Raw genomic sequence first — 22,709 nt, 5'->3', positions numbered from 1 at the left:
GACACAGGAGAGAAAAGCATTAATAGGAGCTGCCAAGAGCCAAGAATAACTTTTGTAGAGGTACAGATAAACCTGGATTCAACATCTACATGTATTGCAAGGAAAACGTTAAGTAATGCGCTCATCCTCCATGGCCTGTATGCACACTCACCACACAAGTCTCCATTGCTGAACAAAAAGCATGTTCAAACACTTTTAAAGTTTGCTCAATAACATTTAGAAAAGCCTATGAAATACTGTGAGAAAATAGTCTGGTCAGATGACCCCAAAATTGAATTCTTCGGATGCCTTATTACATACCATGTTTGGAGGTCAAAAGGCATTGCATATCACCCCCCCCCCCCCACCCCAAAAAAGAAGTTTGGAGGTGGGAATATCATGGTGTGGGGTTGTTTTTCAGCATATGGCACTGGTAGATGTCAAATAACTGAAGGAAGGATGAATGGACAAATTAAGTTGAAACAAGGGTGGATATTTCAACTAGACAATGATCCCAAACACACAGCCAAGGAAACTCTCCATTGGTTTCAGAGAAAAAAATAAAGCTACTAAAATGGCCCAGCCAATCACCTGAACTGAATCCAATAGATAATTTATGTAAGAAACTAAAGTTCAGACTTCATAGAAGGAGCCCACGGAACCTTGAGGATTTGAAGAGTGTTTGTGTAGAAGGATGGTCCAAAATCACATCTGAGCAATATGCGGAACTAGTTTCTCCATATAAGACGCATTATGAAGCGGTCATCACCAAGAAAGGCTTTTCGATGAAGTATTAAATATATCTTAGCAAGCGTGTTCAATACTTTTTCCCTGTGTCATTTCTCATTATTATGTGACGCCTTGGCCTATCAGGTCATCACAAGGGTGCCGTGCAATCTGCCCTTCTGCATGGTACCCGCTCCTCCTTGGTTACGGGTCCTGTCAATTTGGTGTTGCTACCAACAGGTGTATCTAAATCCTGAGGAACTCTCTGCACCACACCCACCAAACACCCATTGGGCAGCCTGAGGTGAATACCACCACCCAGATGGAGGGATGGAAGAGGGAGGGCAGAGATGTCAGTTGAGTAGTAGTTGAGAAGTGAGACAGCGGTGACAGGACAGGTCACGCTGTGGAGCTGGGCTCCTGTACCCGTCCCAGGTGCCAGACGTTGGCCTGGCCAGAAGGAGCTGGAACCCCGGTCGCAGGGGGTAGTGACAGGGGACATGGTGCTGCTGCAGAGAGCGGGCCGGCTGCCTTGTGCTACAACCGGGCAGGGGCCAGGGCACGACGGGGTACGCGGACCATAGGCTGGGAAGAAGCTTCACGCAGCCCAATAATTAACCCGATGGGAATGGAGTCTTCAGGAACTGTTCCCCACCCGCTCCAAAATCGGGGTACTAGCGCAACGAGGGGGATAGGACTTCCCACAACCGTCCAGAAAATCCCAAGCGTAAACCCTGAGAGCAAGCTCACCCTGCTAGCCATGCAGGTGAGCGGGACCCGAGTTTTTCCAAGCGAAAGGGATCCATACGAAGGACACACAGTCTCAAGGGACAAGGCTTCAGGCCAACCAGCAACACCTAAGGGGCACGGACCCAGCATGCTCAACCAAAAAAGACAGAGCATTCAAGAGTTTGGTTTACCTGGTGTCAGCGTCAGTGACTTTGGACTGTGTGAGTACCCGATATCCCTTCATCCCCGACGGGTTCCCCACTCCCTCCATCACCGAGTCCTGGGACACCACTCCTCCTACCCACGGAGGGGTTAACATCTCGAGCTGCCGCACCATCGTCCCCGGGCTCCCCTCTAAACGGCAGCGGTGGTCCCTCACGTTACCACACACCGTGGGTGGCGTCACGAACATTATCCCATTCACGACTTAAAAAATTGCCCCTTTTCATTCTGGGTAGCCGCGCGACCCCGCCTCGGATCCAGAGACCCCTCGAGCCACTTTGGATCCGGGTCCGAGCAGCCCGTCGGCTGTCGCGGCGGCGGCACAACTACACAACACTAAATTTATGGACATCTATGGTTTGATTTATGTGCCTGTGTTAATTGGATGAGTTGTTACCAACATTTGGTGAGATTCATGGTAATAGCACCTTTAGAAATATATTTAGAAAATTGCTGGCGTGTATAAGTTTTATTTTTCCCGCTGTACACCTACTTACTGTGCATAGCAATGACTATTTTAATGATGATGTTACTTTAATGAGTAGAGCTTAAGGATTTTTTGCACTTCTTTTTTTAGAAATATCTTGTGGTCCTCCTATTCATGTGCAAAATGCAATTGTCCGAGGATTGTTTCATCATTATGGAGACATGGTGACATATTCTTGTTACAGTGGTTATATGTTAGAGGAATCATTTAGGAGTGTTTGTTTGGAAAATCAGACCTGGACCACGCCACCTTCCTGCAAAGGTACTTTACAATTCAATGTAATAAAAATATTTTGTAAATTGTCAACTATATAATTTCTTCATTTTTTAGTATAGTTATTTAAAGTGACACTCCTACTCGCAATATAAATGTCACAATAAATTTATAACACCTAACTAAAATAACTTGTGCTTTCCTTTTATACTTTCTGGTTAGATTCCTCTCAGATTTTAGGTCTTCTATTCATTTATGCAAAATGGCTTCCAGCTATCTCTATGGACCCCATCCCATGGCATCCCCTCGCCAACTTGTGGATGGTCCAGCCCACAGCAGGGGAGTTTCTCAGACATAAGAAAATAGAGTCTATTGAGGAAGCTGGCAGCCATTTTAGATACATGACAAAAACAAATTGGCACTCAAATCTTGATGCAAAGAAGGTGAATTTTCATTCCCAAACACTGAATAGCAAAAACGTTTTGGTAATTAGCAGACCTTCCTCAGTGTGTAGAGGTGATTTAGTGAGAGGTATCCTGGGAGAGACTGGCGCTTCTCTTAACCTTGCGGTGTCCACCGCTGAAGTGAGGCCATTGCATAGAAATTTAGAACTGGTATAAATCTGTCCATCTGAATTTGGGGTTTCAAATAGCCATTTTTTAAAAGACTTGTGATTAATGGTTAGATTTTGAAGGTAGTCGACTTAGAGGATGATGAGACAGTTGAGATAAAACAGCGTATCAATACGTAAATTGGTCTTCATCGTCCATGAACACTTAGGAGGGATATCCCGTTCTCTTAAACTGGTACCCACACTGCAACCTGGTACCCCTTTAATAAAGACACACACACACACACAAACACACACTGCAGTGACTTGGGTTAAATGGCCACAACAGCAGCCTTTTATTAAATAATCACGTAACAATACCTGGCGACCCAAGAGTGCCGCCCCCTTTACCATCATAACATCAAACATAAATAACACAAATATATACATAACATCTGACAGGTCCATCCGAGATGCAAAACCTAAACCCTTACCCCTATCCCCTGGCTGTGTCCATCAGCCTGTGGTGAGGTATTAACATCCCCTTAGTTGATACCTCAATCCTGCAGGACCTATGCCTACAGGTTACCACAGCCTGTGCCGGAGGCCACCATTCCGCAACAGTGACTTCCTACCACCAGCATCAGTGCCACTAAAACCAGCCTCTGAACTTGACCAACCTTTGTCAAAGTCCAGACCATATGACACCTTACGGGGCCTGGACCCGCCAAACACCAAACATGCTTGCTCAACTCCATCTCAGAAGCCCAACGTCCACAGATCCATGCCAATTGCATTAAAATGTTCTCCATCCATATATTGTTGCGATGGTTTCTCTAACATGTCTAATCCCCAGACCACAATTCTTCACCATAATGTGCTCCACAATTTTATTAATCTTGATCCGCATCTTGTTAATGCATTCCACCAAGCTCGCATATTTCCAGGTAAGACGGGCCAATATATCTAACCAAACAATGATCAAACCCAGAAATAACACCCATAAGCACAACAGATGAAACTCCATGTCCCTAATTAACTCTCGGGATGACCGACCCCCAAATCATTACCACCGACATGAAGGACCAGCATGCCTGGTGCCCGATCCACTCTGGTGTAATACAATATTTCAGGGAGCACCCTACCCATTTCATTCCACGAACACCGATCCACCTGATCATCGATGCAGAGCTCTCCTTCCCAAGTTGCTGGCCCCTCGGACGTATGTTAGCACGCAAAGCTCCCCAGAACACATATGAGTGCCCCAGGATCCATATCAGGCAAGCACCTACGATGAAACAAAACAATTACCGCCACAATAACACAACACCCGCATGTAAGCAACTGAACAACAATTGCCCACCTACCAAAACACCATCAGGCTGACAACATTTGATGGCGAACATAAGATCTGAATCAGCACAACTCCCATCTCTCAATCCTGCACACCACATCATCACCCAGCTCCCACTGCGAAACCTCGGTTGCCGCACCAATCTGAAACGAATGCGACACGTTCTCCCCCAGCAGTTCACTAAGCTGCAACAGACAATTCTTCAATATTGCCACAAACTGAAACTTTAAAAACAAGGACCCATCCTTATACTCAATAACGCCCCAGGGCAACCCCCGCAGACTCTCAAAAAATGATGAACAAAGCACACAGGACATAACAGGATTGGAATCGCATAAACAACCACCAATCTCCCCCAGCCACCTGGTTTTGGAATGCCGCAACAGGAACTCCACCCTATCTTCAGCAAAACTAATATTGCTCAACAAAAAGCCCCCCCCCCACTGCCTTCCTGGGTGGGCTGACCCATTCACTAATCCAAAAGGCAAAATGCCTATACAAATGCCGCTGACAGCAAATCCACCCCAAAACCCAAAAAACAAATTGACATCAAGCAGATCAACATTCTGCCCAACAACTCAAAAGAGGTAGGCCTTCTTTTATGGCTGCTATGCAGGCCCCTATGAATGCCTTTCAGCGCCTGGTGCAACAAAAAATCCCTTGCTGCATTCCTCACACCTTGCATCTTGAATAGGAAGGTTAAACACTGTGACACCGCCGATGCTGACCGCCGAGCCCCAAAATCACAGCCCATAAATGACAACACTAAAAGAACCCTATCTAATAGCTAGAACCACACTCTGCATAGTGACAAAATCCCCCCATTTTGCAAAAACTTTCTGATATCGGCATCAAGTAACCTCAGCCACCGACCATCTGATCAAGTAAAAAACTAAACCGTTACCAGATCCTACAGCCATCCGGGACACTCCGCTCCCACGTCGTCTGCCCCGGGACCAAATTCTGGAACCTGCAAAACTAAAAACTGGTTGGCACATCAGCCGCCTCATTGAACACATCTGGAATGTGTTTCGCCTCACAGCTCCACAGCTACCAAGATTGGAAAAATCTCCAACAGTGCCAAATTCTTCTTCAAGCCACTACCTGCCACTCAACAGGCCACTGCCCTGCGGACCGATGCTCACGAAAAAATGCCCCAAAAGCAAAGCACTGCAGATGCATCTGTAAACAGCTGCAGATAATCATTGGACACCCATAGCGTCCGATCATTGTCATACCTCAAAAATGTCAACCAAATACTCAAATCCACCTTAATTTTCTTGTTAATAAAATTATGTGGGGACAATTTCCAGAACAAAGCCAATGACAGCAGCCTGGAAAACATCGGAACCATTGTCATAATCCAACATGCAGAATTCAATTTCCCCAACAATGATTAGACCACCTTTACCCGAACCTTTTTTGCCCAAAGCAATGCCTCCACAGGTGAACGCAGGTCTCACAATTTCTCCACTGGCAACCTGCATTCCATCTTTACCGTGTCAATTTCTATCCTATGAAAACGTAATACAGTGGAAGGGCCTTCCATCTTGTCCTGAGATAGCGGGATCCGGAACATACCAGCAACACCCCTCCAGCCCCAGAAATTCGCTGATGAGGCTTTTGGATCTGTGGTCCTCCCTCCTCCCCCCATCTGGTGAGTAATGCTTCGGCTGATCCTGCACAGCCCGGGCCCAATGAACCACCGTGCCAGCACTCAACAGTTCCAACAGGGCGGATAGGTCAGCCATTGTTACCTGTTTTGGAGAAATCGATTCCGGATCCAAAGAAGAGGTACATTTCTCCTCCTCCCCCTTTTATATCCCCCCACTTTAACCCATCCCCCTGACTCCTCTACCAATTAGCTACTCTCCCCTGCACCTCTGCACCATCCCATTATTAACCCCTGCACTCCCACCCTCCATATTGTCATGGGCTTTGTCTGCCCTATAGTACTGCCTTGCCTTCCTTTCAGGTTGCCCAAATTATTTAGGGTATAGCCATTTTTAATCTTGTGCATTCAATGGGTGATGCACTGCAGATTGGACCTTCCTCTCGATGCTTCATCGTGCTCACAGTAATAGTACTTATCTGTAGGAACGCTCGCTACTCATACATTGTCACATTATTAGAATTCAATCAACAAATAAAATCATAAAAAAGAAATTATATATGATCAATTGAAAAGTACCAACTATTTCACTAGAGTCAGAATGAAAAATAGCTTTTTGATCTAGAGATTTTCATAGCCCGGCAACAATGAAAAGTACAGAATAGCTCTTAGTAAACATTAGTGACATTGTACCTGCTTATACTTATAGCAACAATCTAGGATGGCTTTTAGGGTATAATTTACCATTTATCTCATTCTTATGCATAATGCACTTGCTGCTGTTAACCTAATATTAGCTTTTATTGCTAAAGTCATTTTTATATTTGCATTTGATTCCACAAGATAGCGTAAAAAGCGTTTAATCGTTTGTAAATCATTCAGTAAAAATATCCCGGCAAATTTCAGCTCAATATAAATGATAACTGCATCACATAAAAATCATATTTCCTTTACAAAGTGTATATACGGCTGAAAGGAACAGGCAACAGGAAAAATGATTGATCTTTGGAGAGCAATTTCATATTTTGTATTGGAGAATGTGCATAAATGATAAAAGGTATAATAAAAAAAAACATTTATTGTCTGAGATACTTAAAGGGGTTGTGGCATGCACAAAGTTGCTTTTAATCAGTAAATCTTGGAATAATAATTTCCACATTTGGATGTGTTTAAAAAAAAAAAAATGTTCCTGTAGTGAGATAATCTTATATATGTGCCCCTGCTAAGTACTGTGTAATGGATGTGTCTGACTGTTGTGCCCTCCCTTGCCCAGGAGATGTGGTATGATCTGACCATGTCCCTGTACAGTCAGACACGGCCATTACACAGTACATAGCAGGGACATACTGTATCTGTAATATTATCTCAGCAAAGGAACATTTTTTTAAACACATCCATTTGTGAAAATTATTATTATTACAAAATCTATTGATTAAAATAAACTTTCTTTAAAATTAACTTTATTCATGGGAAAACCTCTTTAATGAGTTTAGAGTAGCAAAAATAACATTGTGAGATGGCTTCTTAAATATTGTTGGCCTTGTCCACCTAATGCAGCTGTGGACAAAACTAGTGATGAGTGAACGCGAGGATATTTGGGTTTACCGAACCAGCGTGGACAAAAAAAAAAATGGGTTCGGGGGCCGAACTTGACCCTGATTTTGACCCTGAACAACGAACTCCATAGAGGTCAATGCAGAGCCAAAGTTGCTGGCTGTAAAATGGTTGTAGTAAGGGCTAGGAGGCTACAAAAGGAACCTAAATGGGGGTAAGCACATGCCAATTGTCCTGCAAACAAATGTGGATCGGTAAATGACTTAAAGGGCTTCTGTCACCATGGCAAATGGTTGTGTACCGCCCTGAGAGGGGCCCGGCCGCTTCCTCCGCTTGCTCGGGCCAAGACGCTCGAGGTCCAAGCTCGGGTTCTTGGTGGCATGAGCGCCTCCCGACCGGGGGCCACGTCGCTCTTGTTAAGGGATCGTGGTGATGGGGGATGCACCACCGCTGCGGCTGAGGTGATGGCGGGCTCGTCCGGGATCGGTGTTGTGGCCGCAGCTGAGATGTTAGCCCCTCCTTGGGTAGGGGCGGTGTGTCCCAGGGTCCCCGGTGGGGGGACTGGAAGGGGTGATGTTGTCGTCGGGGTACAGGGCGCCGTGCCGCGGTGTAGCATCGTGCCCGGATGGCACTGGTGTACTCACGATTAATTCACACTCAGAGTCACTGGTAAACCAAAGTTCGGAAGTGGTCGGTCCCCGCGGCCGGCTGCTGATGTCCCCTGTGGGGTTGATGGTGGCCCCTTTTCCCGTGCACCTCTGGATGTTTGTGTTTCGGCCCCCCTGCGTTGAGCTGCCGGAGGAGCCCTCGGTTGCCCGCAGGCGCTGGCTCGTCGGGTGTTTGGCCCTTGGCAGTGGCACTCACCCGGTCTCGGTGGGCTTTTGCCTTCTTCGGGACTTTGGGTGTGGATGAACCTGTGAGGTCCGGCCAGCAATCAGTCAATTTGCCCATACTCAGTGGCTTCTAAGCTAGGACGGGGTCTGAGTACCCTCCTGTTGGTGCTCCGGTATACGGTTGACTCCCCGGTTCGGGATCAGCGGGCTCCAACCCAGGCCCGGTCCGTACGGTTTCACCGGTTGCTGTACCAGTACTCCTGCAGACGGCCACCACCGTCTGCCTGCCTGACGTTCTCAAAGGGGCCCAGTCTCCTACCCGGGTCTCTGAGAGCTGCTCCTCTACCACTCACTGTCAACTCCAAAAACTAAACTTGTTCTGTTTGAACTTCCTGCCCCAGGACAGTAGTGTACTCAGTGGGCGTGTCTTTCCGCCTGACTCCGCCCACCTGGTGTGCTCTACTCGCCCTGAGGGAGGCATCAGGTCTCCCTTTCGGGTGACATGTGTGTGACCTCACAGGGGATGGGGGTGTGTGTGTATGTGGTAGATGTTATTACCTGTGACCCCTGGGGTCTATGGCGTCACAGTTGCATAGCAAGTAAATGAAGAAACTAACAATTTTAACAATGACCCCCACATAGATTGATTACAGAGATTCTCAGCAGACCAACAATTTCAAAAAGAGCCATTACAGAGCCTGAATTCCCAGTTCACCCACATAGTCAAAATTGCCAGACTTCCCCCACAGGACAACAAGTTTAACAAATTTGCCCTATGTAGTCTGTGTTCCCAGTTCACACTCACAGTCAAAATAGGCAAAGTTGCCCCACAGAGCAACAATTTTAAAAAGGTCCATAAGAAGTTCATCCACAGCTCAAGCTCAGTGGTGAATTTGAACCCCAAACAGCCTGCTGTTCTTTCCCTCTGGCTGGGTTGAGCTGAGGTTGGTCGTGCATGTGTTACACTGACCGGATGAGGAGGAGGTGGACCAAGTGGAGAAGGAGGAGGAAGCAAGGACAGAGAAATGTGCACTAATCCTTGGTGGTGTTATGTCATGTGCTAAAACAGTTTCCACCTAAGGTGCAAGCCCACATTACATTACACCCTGCCAACCCTGTTTTCACATTTCACAATCACAGACAAGATTGGAAGGGTACCCTCACAGAACAGTAGTTGAATTTGTGATCGAGCTGGCAATCTGCCAGCTAGATTTGCTACTGCCAGTCCCAGCCATAAAGATTTGAAGCGGCTCACACATGCTGCTCAGTGTCTATCCCGGGAATCCGAAGTATTTATTTTGAAAAAAATATTGTTCAAAGTAGGCAGACATAAAACATTGACATAGTTTACCCACAGAGCAACTACTCTAACAAATAATGCCCCTATATAGCCTATATTCCCAGGTCACCCACACAGCCAAGATTGACAACGATCACCAACAGGCAACCGAATTGTAAATAAGGACCTGAAACAGCCTGTTGACCCTCACAGCTCTCATTACCCAAGATCCACCACACAGCACCCAATTAAAACAGAGATGGGCCATGGAACCCATTCAATAGAGTGCTCAAAAACTATAAGTGACAGGTGCCTGACTTGTTGAGGTTCCCACTGCTTTGCTCATTTTCAAGAGGGTGACATTGACAAAAGATGCCCATGCTCTTCAGGTGCCATCTCTGTGCTTTCAGCATGGCACCAATTCTTGGACTACCCGTTTTAACAGTTCCTACATAGGAGCCAATTTTCTGCTCCAGTGGTGCACAGTCTAGTTGCTGCATTTAAAAAGCTCATAGTTGGCTTTGGAATCAAGATGGAGGTATACAAGCTAGACTTGCTACTATCAGTCCCAGCCATTTAGACTTAAAGCGGTTCATCCATTCTGCTCAGTGTCTATCCCGGGAATCTGAAGCATTTTTGTTGAAAAAAATATTGTTCAAAGCAGACAGCTATGTCTAAATACAACTGATTTGAAAAATGGAATAAGACTTTGTTTCCATTTTGGGGTTTAGTGGTGCTATGGCCACTAATAGATTACACTGTTTGTTGCTGTTTTGCACTGCTACTCCCAGCTGCTAGATGCAGCATACTATAAGGTTTCAGAGATATTTACACAGCAAAGAATGCTGGAAAAAAACCCTCAGATTTTTGCTATATTAAGCTAACAGATTGCACTGCCTGTATGCTGCTGTTTTGTACTGTTATGCAAAGTTGCATGATCCAATGCACATTAAGGTTTCAGAGATATTCACACACCAAGGCACAATGAAAAGAACTCTGGTTTTTACTAGATTGAGCTAATAGATTACACTGCCTTTGTACTGCTATTTTTTACCGCTACTCAAACCTGTGTGTTGCAACGTACTATAAGGTTTCAGCATATTCACATAGCAAGACATGCTGGAAAACACAATTTTTGCTAGATTGAGCTATTAGACGACACTGCCTGTAGACTGCTGTTTTTGACCACTACGCAAAACTGCATGATGCAGTGCTGTATTTGATTTGATTTACATGTACATATCACTGTCCATCACTCCTACAGTGTCCTATACCGACAATGTATTTGTTTTTTTCCCAGCTGCACCTATCCGTGTCCCTCACTCCAACAGGGTATTCTTCTTATTCCAGTCAAGGCAAAATGACACCGGGCCTTTATGCAGGCCGAGCCACGGTTTGCGCCTGTCAACCACAGCCATGCCAATACTTGCATTGCTGCGTTGGCTCCAGAAGTACCCACAGCCTGAAAGCTTGCTGATTGGCTGGTCTGCAATCTTTCAACAAGTTTTCTTCGGGTGACAAACCCGATCACGAACCAGACGTACAGTCAAAAGCCTTGTGTCCAGTATGGACCTTGAGCTTTACAGTTTGGTTTTGCTAATCCCTAGACAAAACCTAATCATAGATTATAAGTTATATTTCAGCTTAAAGTGAATCTGTGAACAGGTTTTTGCTCTACCACCTGAGAGCAACATACTGTAGAAATAAAGACCCTGGTTCCAGCCATGTGCCACTTACTGAGCTGTGTACTGTCATTTTGATAAAATCTATGTTTTCTCTGCTACAGATTTAGCAGTTATACAGAGCTAATGAATATGCTGGATTACCTGGCAGCAGGCCAAGTAGTTATCTAATGATAATCTACTGCTGATTAAACAGGGATTTTAACTAAACTATACTAAGCAGCCCAGTAAAGGCTCAGTCACACTAAACAACTTACCAGCGATCCCAACAACGATACAACCTGATAGGGATCGCTGGTAAGTTGCTAGGAGGTCGCGGGTGAGATGTCACACTAAGCGACGCTCCAGCGATCCCACCAGCAACCTGACCTGGCAGGGATCGCTGGAGCGTCGCTACACGGGTTGCTGGTGAGCTGTCACACAGGCAGATCTCACCAGCAACCAGTGACCAGCCCCCAGCCAGCAGCGCCGCGTGGAAGCTTGCTGCGCTTGGTAACTAAGATAATATCGGGTAACCAATCCGATATTTACCTTGGTTACCAGCGCACACCACTTAGCGCTGGCTCCCTGCACACCCAGCCACAGTACACATCGGGTTAATTACCCGATGTGTACTGTGGCTACGTGTGCAGAGAGCAGGGAGCCGGCACTGACAGCGTGAGAGCGGCGGACGCTGGTAACGAAGGTAAATATCGGGTAACCAAGGTAAGGGCTTCTTGGTTACCCGATGTTTACCGTTGTTACCAGCATCCACAGAAGCCGGCTCCTGCTGCCTGCACATTTAGTTGTTGCTCTGTCGCTGTCACACACAGCGATGTGTGCTTCACAGCGGGAGAGCAACAACTAAAAAATGGCCCAGGACATTCAGCAACAACCAGCGACCTCACAGCAGGGACCAGGTTGTTGCTGGATGTCACACACAGCAACATCGCTAGCAACATCGCTGCTACGTCACAAAAGTTGTTCCTTAGCAGCGATGTTGCTAGCGATGTTGCTTAGTGTGACGTGGCCTTAAGTGAAACACCTACATTATGATGCTCTCAGATTAGGTGTTAAAAACATGGTAACTGACTTCCTTTAAGGGGTGTTGTCTAGGTTTTAAAATTCATGTTCTATGGGGAGACATGAGGGTCAGTGGGTGCTCTTGTCCTCTGGTTGGCTGTCTTCAGAAAGACCACATGGACAAGGATTTATAGCACTAAATGCTCACACTCCTTCCCTGTGGTTAGACCACTACTCAGACAACACAAGGTAAGGGAACCATACATTGTAAGACTTTATTGTTTCACCAACAGGCAAAAACATATTGTACATTAACAGCAAGAACACAAGATGGTACAAGCGACAGAGTCTTACCCTTCCACTAGTTCACCAGAGATTAGAATCTTTGTGAATTCAGTGCTTCCAGAGCCAACTATCCTAGCCAGCAGCACCCCATTTTTGGCAGACATCCACTGAGAGGAGATAGCGGTAATCTCAGGAATCTGACCGAGCACAGCAAGCTATGTAGCCAGGCGACTGAATTGTCCCAACCAGGGTTCTCCAAGCAAAATTGTGGGCTCAGTGTTGAGCAGTGAAGCAATTCTGTGATCCTCTAGCTGGAACCATGGATCCTAGGCTGAATTCCTATAGCTGATGATATTGACAGGCGCAAGGCCCTTTTTATACCGCTCAGTTTTCATTTCAGGGTATTGTGTCTTACAGGATTGGTAGGAGATGGCTGTTCTTTCATTGGTAGCTAGTTCAATCCGATTGCATAATTTTCCTCTTATTGATGTAGTTAACAGGGCTGAGGAAATCCATATTTAACAGTCAATGGGGCTCTGGTCTGTATGACATGAAACAATTGCTAACTTTTCTTGATTATTCGAACAAAGGAACACTGCATCTACACAAAAGTGGCCAGACGCTGATGCCTCTACATTCTTAATTAGCGCTGAAAAACTACTGGATCACTGTTAACGGGTCTGTCAGATGTGATAGACCTCCGACCATCCATCTCCTCTTGTTGGGACAGTCTGCTGGCATTTCCATGATCTTTGCCCTTTTGGTGGTGAGGTCAGCAACAGAGGCTTCTATCTATACACCTCCGTCTAATTTTCTCCCACAGGTCAGACAGCCACATTGTGGACAAGCTCAAACGTAGGGTATGTGAGTTGTGCCTCTCTAAACTCCTCACAATCTATCTACCCTCAGTCAATGGCCAAAGGGTTAGGTGTACTCGTCGGTTCAGAGGAGGATGATGGAGGCTGTGGTGGCAAAAGGAACTGCATCAGGGTGCTGTTAGCTTGGTTGTGGGTGATGGCTGTGACAGACTGGCTGGATAGTCCTTGTTGTAGGTCATCCCCCAAAATAACAGGTGTGGGATGCCCCCCTCCCCATGAGCCCCACTCCAATCTCTGCCTGGTTGCTACCACAGTCCAACTACACACGTGCCAGAGGGATGTCCAAACGCTGGCCGCCAGCCAGGTAGATAGTCATTTGGTGACCTAGTAAAGGGTGTTCTGGTGGAACAATATCTGGGCTGACCAGGGTTATGAAAGACCCAATGTGTCAAAGTCCCTGGGCCTGTATGTAAATTACCTTGATGGGTTCAAAGGGGTGATCGAGTTCAGGTGGGATAGGTTGGGGTGTTCAACCGGGTATATCACTTCCTCCATGACTGGTGTATCCCGGGGTAGCATCCCTCAGACCCTGATGGCTTGTCTTGGCAGACATTGACCAGCTGGGCCAGCAGATAGGCTTCAGACATGGGGCCCCAGCTTTGGAGACAATCTTTGTCCATATATCCACGGTGCCTGCATGTATAACAGCACCTTGGATTGGACAAGTCATGGGCCCTGTTTGTAAACCTTTGTCCTGGTGGAGCTTTCTGCTGGGTAGTGGGATAATCCTGCTCGAGTGGCTGTTAATAAGGGAACTGGAACTCCCAAAACTGATTTCAGAACACAAGCCCTCACCTCACTTGAGGCTTCAGGCCCCAATTTGGCCAATAACTCTTTGATTCAGATTGCTAGGGACTGGGTTGTTGATTGCAGACAGATACATGATCGTTGATCATGTAAGCAGTTTAATTCGTCTGTGTCAACCTTGTCAGGGTCTTTGTTAACCCCCATAATGTTCTGAGCATCCCAACGGACCAATTCCAGGATCAAATCCAATAGGGTGTCAGTGGCCCTGTATTGGATCTGTGACTCTGGCACAGCTGTTGTATTTGCCATTTCAAGTTGAAGCTGTATGTACACTCCGTTCTTCTTCCCAAGGTCGAGCTGGTGGGGTTGAATATGGTGGCATCTGAAACCTGGATTCCTTATCAATGGCCTGCTGTGTATGTCTATATGGCCCCCTAGTTGTTGAATCCTTGGACGAGGTCTATAAACACCAGTACCCTGCAGCTATCCTGGATCAGCCATGACCGTGACCCGCAATCCGACAATCCAGCAGTCAGCTCGGCTGAGGCCACGCTGGGGGCTCCCCCACTGCCCTCAGTGAAAGTTCTGCCAGATTGTCGAACTTAGGGCATGGCCATGACCCACAATGCGACAGTCCAGCAGCGGCTGTCATGGCAACCCACCTGCACCCCATGATCGCATCAGTGGAGAGTTATCAGAGGCTATTTTATTTTTTTTTAGATGGGCTGAAGAAGTAACAAGCAGGTATTTGCTAACTGCCTGCTTGTTCTACCCAACGCTGGCTCAGAGCGTTCATGGACTACTTCTGCTTTTGAATCTGCAGCTTCATGTCGAAAGGGCAGCTGTTCTTCCGGTCTGCTATGTTGATGTAGTGTTATTGTTGATGTCATACTGATTGGCTCTCTGCATTTAGGCAATGGGGAGTTGGCTGTCAATCAGGATGACATTGGCAGTCACACTCCATCAACAGAGCAGAGTGGAAAATAAGAAGCTGCTATGTCAATGTGACATCAGCAGAAACTGTAGAATCGCCGTCAGGAGGGATATGTGACAGCTTTGAGTTGGTGGCAGATAGAACAGGTTGGTAGTTACCTACTGTCTGATTATTAGTCCTTACTTAGGCCCGCAGTGGAAAAAAAAGAATGTCCCAAATAACACCTTTAACATGTTAATAGCTGCACATGGAGTGTTAGTTAGAGGCAGATGATGGCTAAATATAACAACCATCATTTTCTGGAAAATTTGTAGGCTCAGCTTGTGAGCCTGTATCAGTCAGTAAGCCGCAATACCACTTAACTATACACTCCATTGTCGCAAGGTGTTAAGGTTACTGTGAATCCACAATAGGAAATCATGAAAGAGGTGAGAAACAGCTTAAGGGCAATAACAAAACTGTATTAAAGACTTATTCAGATTGTAAAAAAAAAAACAGTTTGTTTAAAAGAACTGAGAGTCCTCAGTAGTTGATACCTTTTAATGGCTAACTGAAAAGATGGTAATAATAGCAAGCTTTCCAGACTACTCAGGTCACTTCATCAGGCATGGTATAACACAAAATCTGAAGAGTCACATATTTATACACAACAGGACATAGAATAGTGCAGTAAAAAAAAGAAAAAAAAAACAAGTTATGTGAAGCAGAACTATCACTATGGCAAGGGAGCAAACTGTTGTGACCATAAATATTGTTGTAGTTCATAGATAAGCAGTGTGAAAGTTTTATTGTCCTCTGATTGGGGTGTCTGGTCCGGGCTGTGATGCCCCCAGATGGTCTGAGGAACACAATTCTTAATTGATGTAAAAAGACATAAATCCATGTGACACATTCATTCCTGCTCTGATTGTGTCAAAGGTCATCATAAGTTTGTATTCCCAGACTCTCCTATCTCTTTGGGACTTGAAATTTCTTTTCAATACCAGCAATTTCATGTCCATGATGCTGTGGTCTGGGTTACAAAAATGTTTGCCAAACAGGTAGATCCATCCTTTTTTCTCTAATTGTGTGGTGGTGAGAATTCATCCTTGTCCTGGAATACAAACTTATGATGACCTTTGACACATTCAGAGCAGGAAAGAATGTGTTATATGGATTTATGTCTTTTTACATCAATTAAGAAATGTGTTCCTCAGATCATCTGGGGGCATCACAGCATGGACCAGACACCCCAATCAGAGGACAATAAAACTTTCACACTGTTTATCTATGAACTACAACAATATTTATGACTACAGTTTGCCCCCTTGCCATACTGATAGTTCTGCTTCACATAACTTATTTTTTTTTGTTTTTTTTTTACTGCACTATTCTATGTCCTGTTGTGTATAAATATGTGACTCTTCAAATTTTGTGTTATACCATGCCTAATGAAGAGACCTGAGTAGTGTCGAAAACTTGCTATTATTACCATCTTTTCAGTTAGCCATTAAAAGGTATCAACTACTGAGGACGCTCAGTTCTTTTAAACAAACTTTCTTTTATCTCTACTGGCTAACACGGTACAAAGATATATTTTACCTGTATCAAAAAAAACCCATAAATGTATGCAACCAGAATTAGGAAAGCTCTGAACAAAAATAGTTTACATTAAAGGACACTATGAGAGAAACTGCTGCTCTTTTTAAAAACATGTTGGCCCATTTTAAGTTTACTTGAGACAACCTAAATGTTCTACAATGCGTTGGGTAAAATTAATTCTATGGATAGAAAACTTTTTTGCATAAAAGCAGAATGCCAGGTTGAAAGGTAATGGAACTCTGCACACCAACATCAATGCCTCATTCCAAAAGGGAGGCATGATGGAAGGAACATTATGGTTGGAGCCCAAAATGCTTTTCATAATTTTTTTAATGCTGAATATACCTTGATCCTATTAATTCTTCAGGACTTAGACTGTTATTATGCACATTTTATATTTTCCTAGCATTGGCAGCCTGATGGTCGCTGGATTTTCTTGAATTGTGTAGTATGGGCTTGGGTTCTGTACCTTATAATGAGGAAGTAATATTCTGTGGTTGTCTGTATTTGCCTGAATTTTATCTTAGAATGCATTTAGTCTTTCAGTAATTTTTCATCTCAGACTGAATTCATGATATGTTAACTTTTTCACTCAGTTGCAGGATATATCTTAGATAAATGTGTCAAGCATTCATGTATAATAGTAATATCAATTTTATGCCGCCAGCTGAATTCATAAAGTGTGATATGTCTCAGTCAAGGAATTTGAATGCATAGTGTATTTGAATGACAGATATTCCTATCACGTATTGATAATGCAGGCATATAATTTAGATGTTCTAATTCACTAGTGTGGGACACTCACATTTACAGGGACAGTGACAGATCTGTTACTTTACCTAACTGGCATATGATGTTGAAAGCTACTTTATCCTTAAAGTAAACTTTTTTTTTACAAACTTTTTATCTTTTTTTTAGAATTTAATACTGTGTATTGTATACCTCTGGGTGCGGTGATTTTCTGCAATTTAGCAAGGTTTTTCACTACTAATTTGACCACTTATCTTTTATCCTAGCTCTCCATAACACTTTGCTAATCTACTTCTGCTTTCTACTATGGTCAAGTAAGCTTATCTCTAACAAGCTCGTAAATACCTTTATTGTTGTAGCTTTGATCCTTCCGGCTGTAGATCGGAATCGGACGAATGAGCAGGGCACATCACTGATGGGGTCTGAGAGGAAACTGGTATGATCTGGGCATGCATGCCCAGACTTCTGTCACATAGAGAGGACAGCCCCACCAGTGACATGCCCTGGTCAGCTTGGTCCAATTGCGGTCTGCATCCGGAAGGATCAAAGTTACAACAATAAAAGGTATATATGAACCTCTTAGAAATAAACTTACAGGAGCAGTGTGGATAGCAAAAGTATAGTAGAAAAGTGTTAGTTAGGAAGAGTTAGGATAAAAGAAAGGGGGTCACATTAGTAGTGGTAAACCTCTTTAAGTAACTTGAAGTGAAACAGAAACTAATGTTATCTTTGCATCACTATTTGGTGCAGAATACTTATTTTGTCGTTCTTCTTAAAGCTGTATGCAGATTTCCATGTCAGAATGGTGGTGCCTGTGAAAGACCAAATGCATGTTCATGTCCTGAAGGTTGGATGGGAAGGCTTTGTGAGGAACGTAAGTATTACTGTTGCTTAGATGCTATTGTTGAATTGATTACAATAATGAAAAAAGTATACAAAATAATGTATGGTTGAAACTTGTGTCTTTCGTTGGCAATGATGCTGTATCAGCATACAGCTTGATCATCGCAAGTTGACTGAATTATTTGACACAACATGTCTTGTCAAATTATTTCCTGCTAAAAAGTGCATTTTGTAATTCAAAAATATATTTATATGTATTAGCATATTAAAATACTCTAAACCATTTTACCTCTTTCCAAAGATGCTCTATAGCAGTATTGTACAACATGCAATCCATTCTGTGTGTCCCTAAGGGGTACTTCGCATGCTGCGACATCGCTAGCTGATTGTAGCGATGCCGAGCGCGATAGTCCCCGCCCCCGTTGCAGATGCGATCTCTTGTGATAGCTGCCGTAGCGAACATTATCACTACGGCAGCTTCACACGCACTCACCTGCCCTGTGACGTCGCTCTGGCCGGCGACCCGCCTCCTTCCTAAGGGGGCAGGTCGTCCGGCATCACAGTGACGTCACACGGTAGGCGGCCAATAGAAGCGGAGGGGCGGAGGTGGGCGGGATGTTTACGTCCCGCTCATCTCCGCCCCTCTGTCGCAGATGCGATCTCTTGTGATAGCTGCCGTAGCGAACATTATCACTACGGCAGCTTCACACGCACTCACCTGCCCTGCGATGTCGCTTTGGCCGGCGACCCGCCTCCTTCCTAAGGGGGCGGGTTGTGTGGCGTCACAGCGACGTCACACGGCAGGCGGCCAATAGAAGCGGAGGGGCAGAGATGAGCGGGACGTAAACATCCCGCCCACCTTCTTCCTTCCTCATTGCAGGCGGGACGCAGGTAAGGAGATGTTCTTCGCTCCTGCGGCTTCATACACAGCGATGTGTGCTGCTGCAGGAACGAGAAACAACATCGTACCTGTTGCTGCAGCGAAATTATGGAATGACCGACACTACACAGATCAACGATTTTTGACGCTTTTGTGATCGTTTATCGGTGCTTCTAGGCTTTACACGTTGCGACGTTGTTACCAGCGCCGGATGTGCGTCACTTTCGATTTGACCCCGACGATATCGCAGTAGCGATGTCGCAACGTGCAAAGTACCCCTAACAGGCTTGTCTGTGTTTGGTTGCTGCTCACATGTATTTTCCATTCTAGAGAGAAGTGGCAAAAAGCATGTGATAAAGAATGGCAACAAGCACTCATGTGACCATGTCTCAGACCTCCATATATATAATGGGGGTCTTCTGACCCTGTGTTCTACTTCAGAAAAGAGTAGATGAGGTACTATTAACCCCTTCACCGCCAGCCGATTTTCCGATTTTTTTTTTTTTGTCCCCCTTCTTCTAAGAGCCGTAACCTTTTTATTTTTCCGTCAATCTTGCCATATGAGGGCTTGTTTTTTGAAAGACAACTGTTACTTTTAAGTGCGACCATAAGTTTTACCATATAGTGTACTGGAAAATGGCAAAAAAATTCCACATGCGATTGCATGTGTGTTTTTGGGATATTTTCTTCAATCTGTTCATTATATGGTAAAACTGATGTGTCAGTGTGATACCTCAGGTCGTTATGAGTTTGTAGATGCCAAACATGTATAGGTTTACTTTTATTTAAGAGGTTAAAATAAATTCAGAAGTTTGTCCAAAAAAGTGGCACACTTTTTGATCCCTATTCCACAACCCGTAGCGTTCTCATTTTTCAGGATCTATGGCTCAGTGTACGCTTATTTTTTGCATCTTGAGCTGATGTTTGTATTGGTACCATTTTTGCACAGATGCTACATTTTGATTGCCTGTTATTGCATTTTGCGCAATATTTGCGGAGACCAAAAAACGTAATATTGGTGTTTGGAATTTTTTTGCTGCTAAGCCGTTTACCGATCAGATTCATATTTTGATAGATCAGGCATTTATGAATGCATTGATATCAAATATGTGTATATATGTGTATATTTTGTATTCTTTTAACTATTTAATTTTCAATGGGGCAAAAGGGAGGTGATTTGAACTTTTAGATTTTTTTTTAATTTTTTAAAACTTTTTTTTACTTTTTTTATTAGTCACCTTAGTGGACTATAAGGATCAGCAGTCAGCCCATTAATTTCTGTTGATGACAGCTACACAGCTGAGAGCACCAGCTGTTACAGGAAGTGAGTCATGATACTACAGGAGTCATCACATGACCCTGTGCTACCATGGCAACCATCGGCTCCACGTGATCACGTCATGTGACTTCCGATGACGGTGAGTCAGTGTGTGTTTACCGCGGCGGGAATTTAAATCGTGCTGTCACATTTTAACAGCGCAATTACACGGGTTAACAGGCGTGAGTGGATCGCGGATCCACTCGCGCCTGCGAGGCACACATGTCAGCTGTTCAAATCAGCTGACATGTACAGGAATCACCTCCAGCTGCCCGCAGTAGCTGTAGGTGATTACACCTTGATGGTTTAGGACATACCAGTATAGCCTGCAGTCGTTAAGAGGTTAATGAGTACAGCTATCTTCATTGGAGTTTATGGGAGTAGTGAGAAACTTGGCGACTTCAGCAACTCTCATAAAATACAATGAAGAGAAACAAATATATTCATGATGAGGTGCACACCTCTTCACAAATCTGGAGCCTCTGATGAGTGCCAGGCGCCTACATAAGCTACATCAGAAACCTCACGTCACTGAAGTAATAGAGTGAGATTTTTGCATAGGGAATGCCACAGCTTGTCATGAATTAGACGAGCTGTGGTATCCCACACCTGTCCAGCCCCAGCTCTGCCAATCTTGTTGGAGGAGGTGGTGAAACATTTTGCAATTTTTCAAAACTTTTACACCAGAATTTTTGCTTGACTGTTTTGATCAGTCCAGCCCAAATTCTCTATCTTTCTGGAAACAGAACACAGGAGAAGATGTCCCCCAATTTGTGGATCAGTGGGAGGGAATAGTTGGTTACACAAATACATAAAGCAATCAAGTTAATATTAAAATAAAGTTAAAATTTAGCTATATTGTTGATATCTTCCTTATTACTATTTTATGGCACATGAATATAGTGCAATTTAATTATTTCAAAATCTCTTTATTAGGTTTTTTATATCACAATTGCATTAATATATTATTATATTAACAAGCAATTATAAGCAAGGGCGAGGGATAGAGGTAGGAAATGGAGTAAATTGTGGTAATGTTTGAATTTTATTCATAGGGGAAGGAGAGAATTAATTAAGAGGGGGAGAGGGAAGAGTTAGGGGGATGGAATCAATATAAACAGTACTTTTTATTTTTGATAGTTTTAAAATTGTATTACATAACATTTCTGTAACGATTTCTCTAAGTAACATTAACATATAGGTTTGTTTTCTATTGTTATTATTTGACTGGTGATGAGCTTTTTAATTATGATTTGCTAGTGGCTTCATTCTAGGACCAATCATATTTTTGGAATATATTATTCTTGGTGGAATAATTATATTCATATACATTATGCAAAGAGACTTTTTCTATAATTTGTCATAAGAGAGGCTTCTAATTCTTTCCATATGGATGCGATAAGGATTTTTGTAGCTAATAAGATATGAATGGCAATGGGTCTATTTTTGGGGGGTAATTCATCAATGTCCAAAGATAGAAGAGCAAGTTGGGGGATAAGGTAAATTTTTTACTATAATATTTTTTGAATGAGTTAATGTTTTTTCCATATTTTTTTAATGTTTGGACAATTCACAAAATATGAAGGGTGTCATTTATTTGATCACAGCTAACTTTCCTAACCAGCTGTTATCAAAATTGGATAGGTATGGTAATTCACCTTGAATGGTCTTATATATTCTGTGTAAGTTTTTCCTAATCATTGCAGGACCTAGGTTTATGATCTGTATGCCCAAGTCTGAAATGTTATTTTTTTCCTATTTAAAGTTGTATTTATTTCTTAATTGCTTTTATTGTTTCTTATTCAAGAACACATTTAGTATTTTACATTTATCTGCGTTTATATTATATAATGAGCTTTTTGTGAATGTTTCTATGGTTTCTGAGGCAACACCTATTGAATTTATTACGTCTGTTATGGAGACTAATATGTCATCAGCATATCTTTATGCTGTCTTAAGCCCCAGTCACATTTAACGACTTACTAGCGATCCCGACAACGATATGACCTGATAAGGATCGCTGGTAAGTCCCTGGGAGGTAGCTGGTGAGATGTCACACAGACAGACCTTACCAACGATGCAGTAACGATCAGCGACCTGTATAACGATCTCAGCGGGCGTTGGAACCGTATTAGGAGGTCATTGGTAGGTGTCAAACACAGAGATGCGTTCTGCCCAGCAGGACATCACCTTTGAAGAAAATGGTCTGGATTATTCGGCAATCACTAGTGATCTCCCAGCAGGGGCCAGATCGCTGGTAGGTGTCACACA

The 22,709-nt window shown here is 43.9% G+C and overlaps 1 protein-coding gene across 1 annotated transcript in view; it reads left to right on the top strand.

Moving 5' to 3' along the window:
* Window positions 1-22,709, top strand: part of SVEP1 (sushi, von Willebrand factor type A, EGF and pentraxin domain containing 1) — a 570,842-nt gene that overhangs the window by 508,960 nt on the left and 39,173 nt on the right. Inside the window, exons 46-47 of the mRNA XM_075316174.1 lie at window positions 2,234-2,404; window positions 18,176-18,271. Of these exons, the coding sequence (XP_075172289.1) occupies window positions 2,234-2,404; window positions 18,176-18,271 (267 nt within the window). The remainder of the gene's footprint in view (window positions 1-2,233; window positions 2,405-18,175; window positions 18,272-22,709) is intronic.

The sequence above is a fragment of the Anomaloglossus baeobatrachus genome, chromosome 1 (genome assembly GCF_048569485.1).
Source record: "Anomaloglossus baeobatrachus isolate aAnoBae1 chromosome 1, aAnoBae1.hap1, whole genome shotgun sequence".
Taxonomy (NCBI): Eukaryota; Metazoa; Chordata; class Amphibia; order Anura; family Aromobatidae; genus Anomaloglossus; species Anomaloglossus baeobatrachus.
This window is presented reverse-complemented; position numbering and strand designations above follow the sequence as displayed.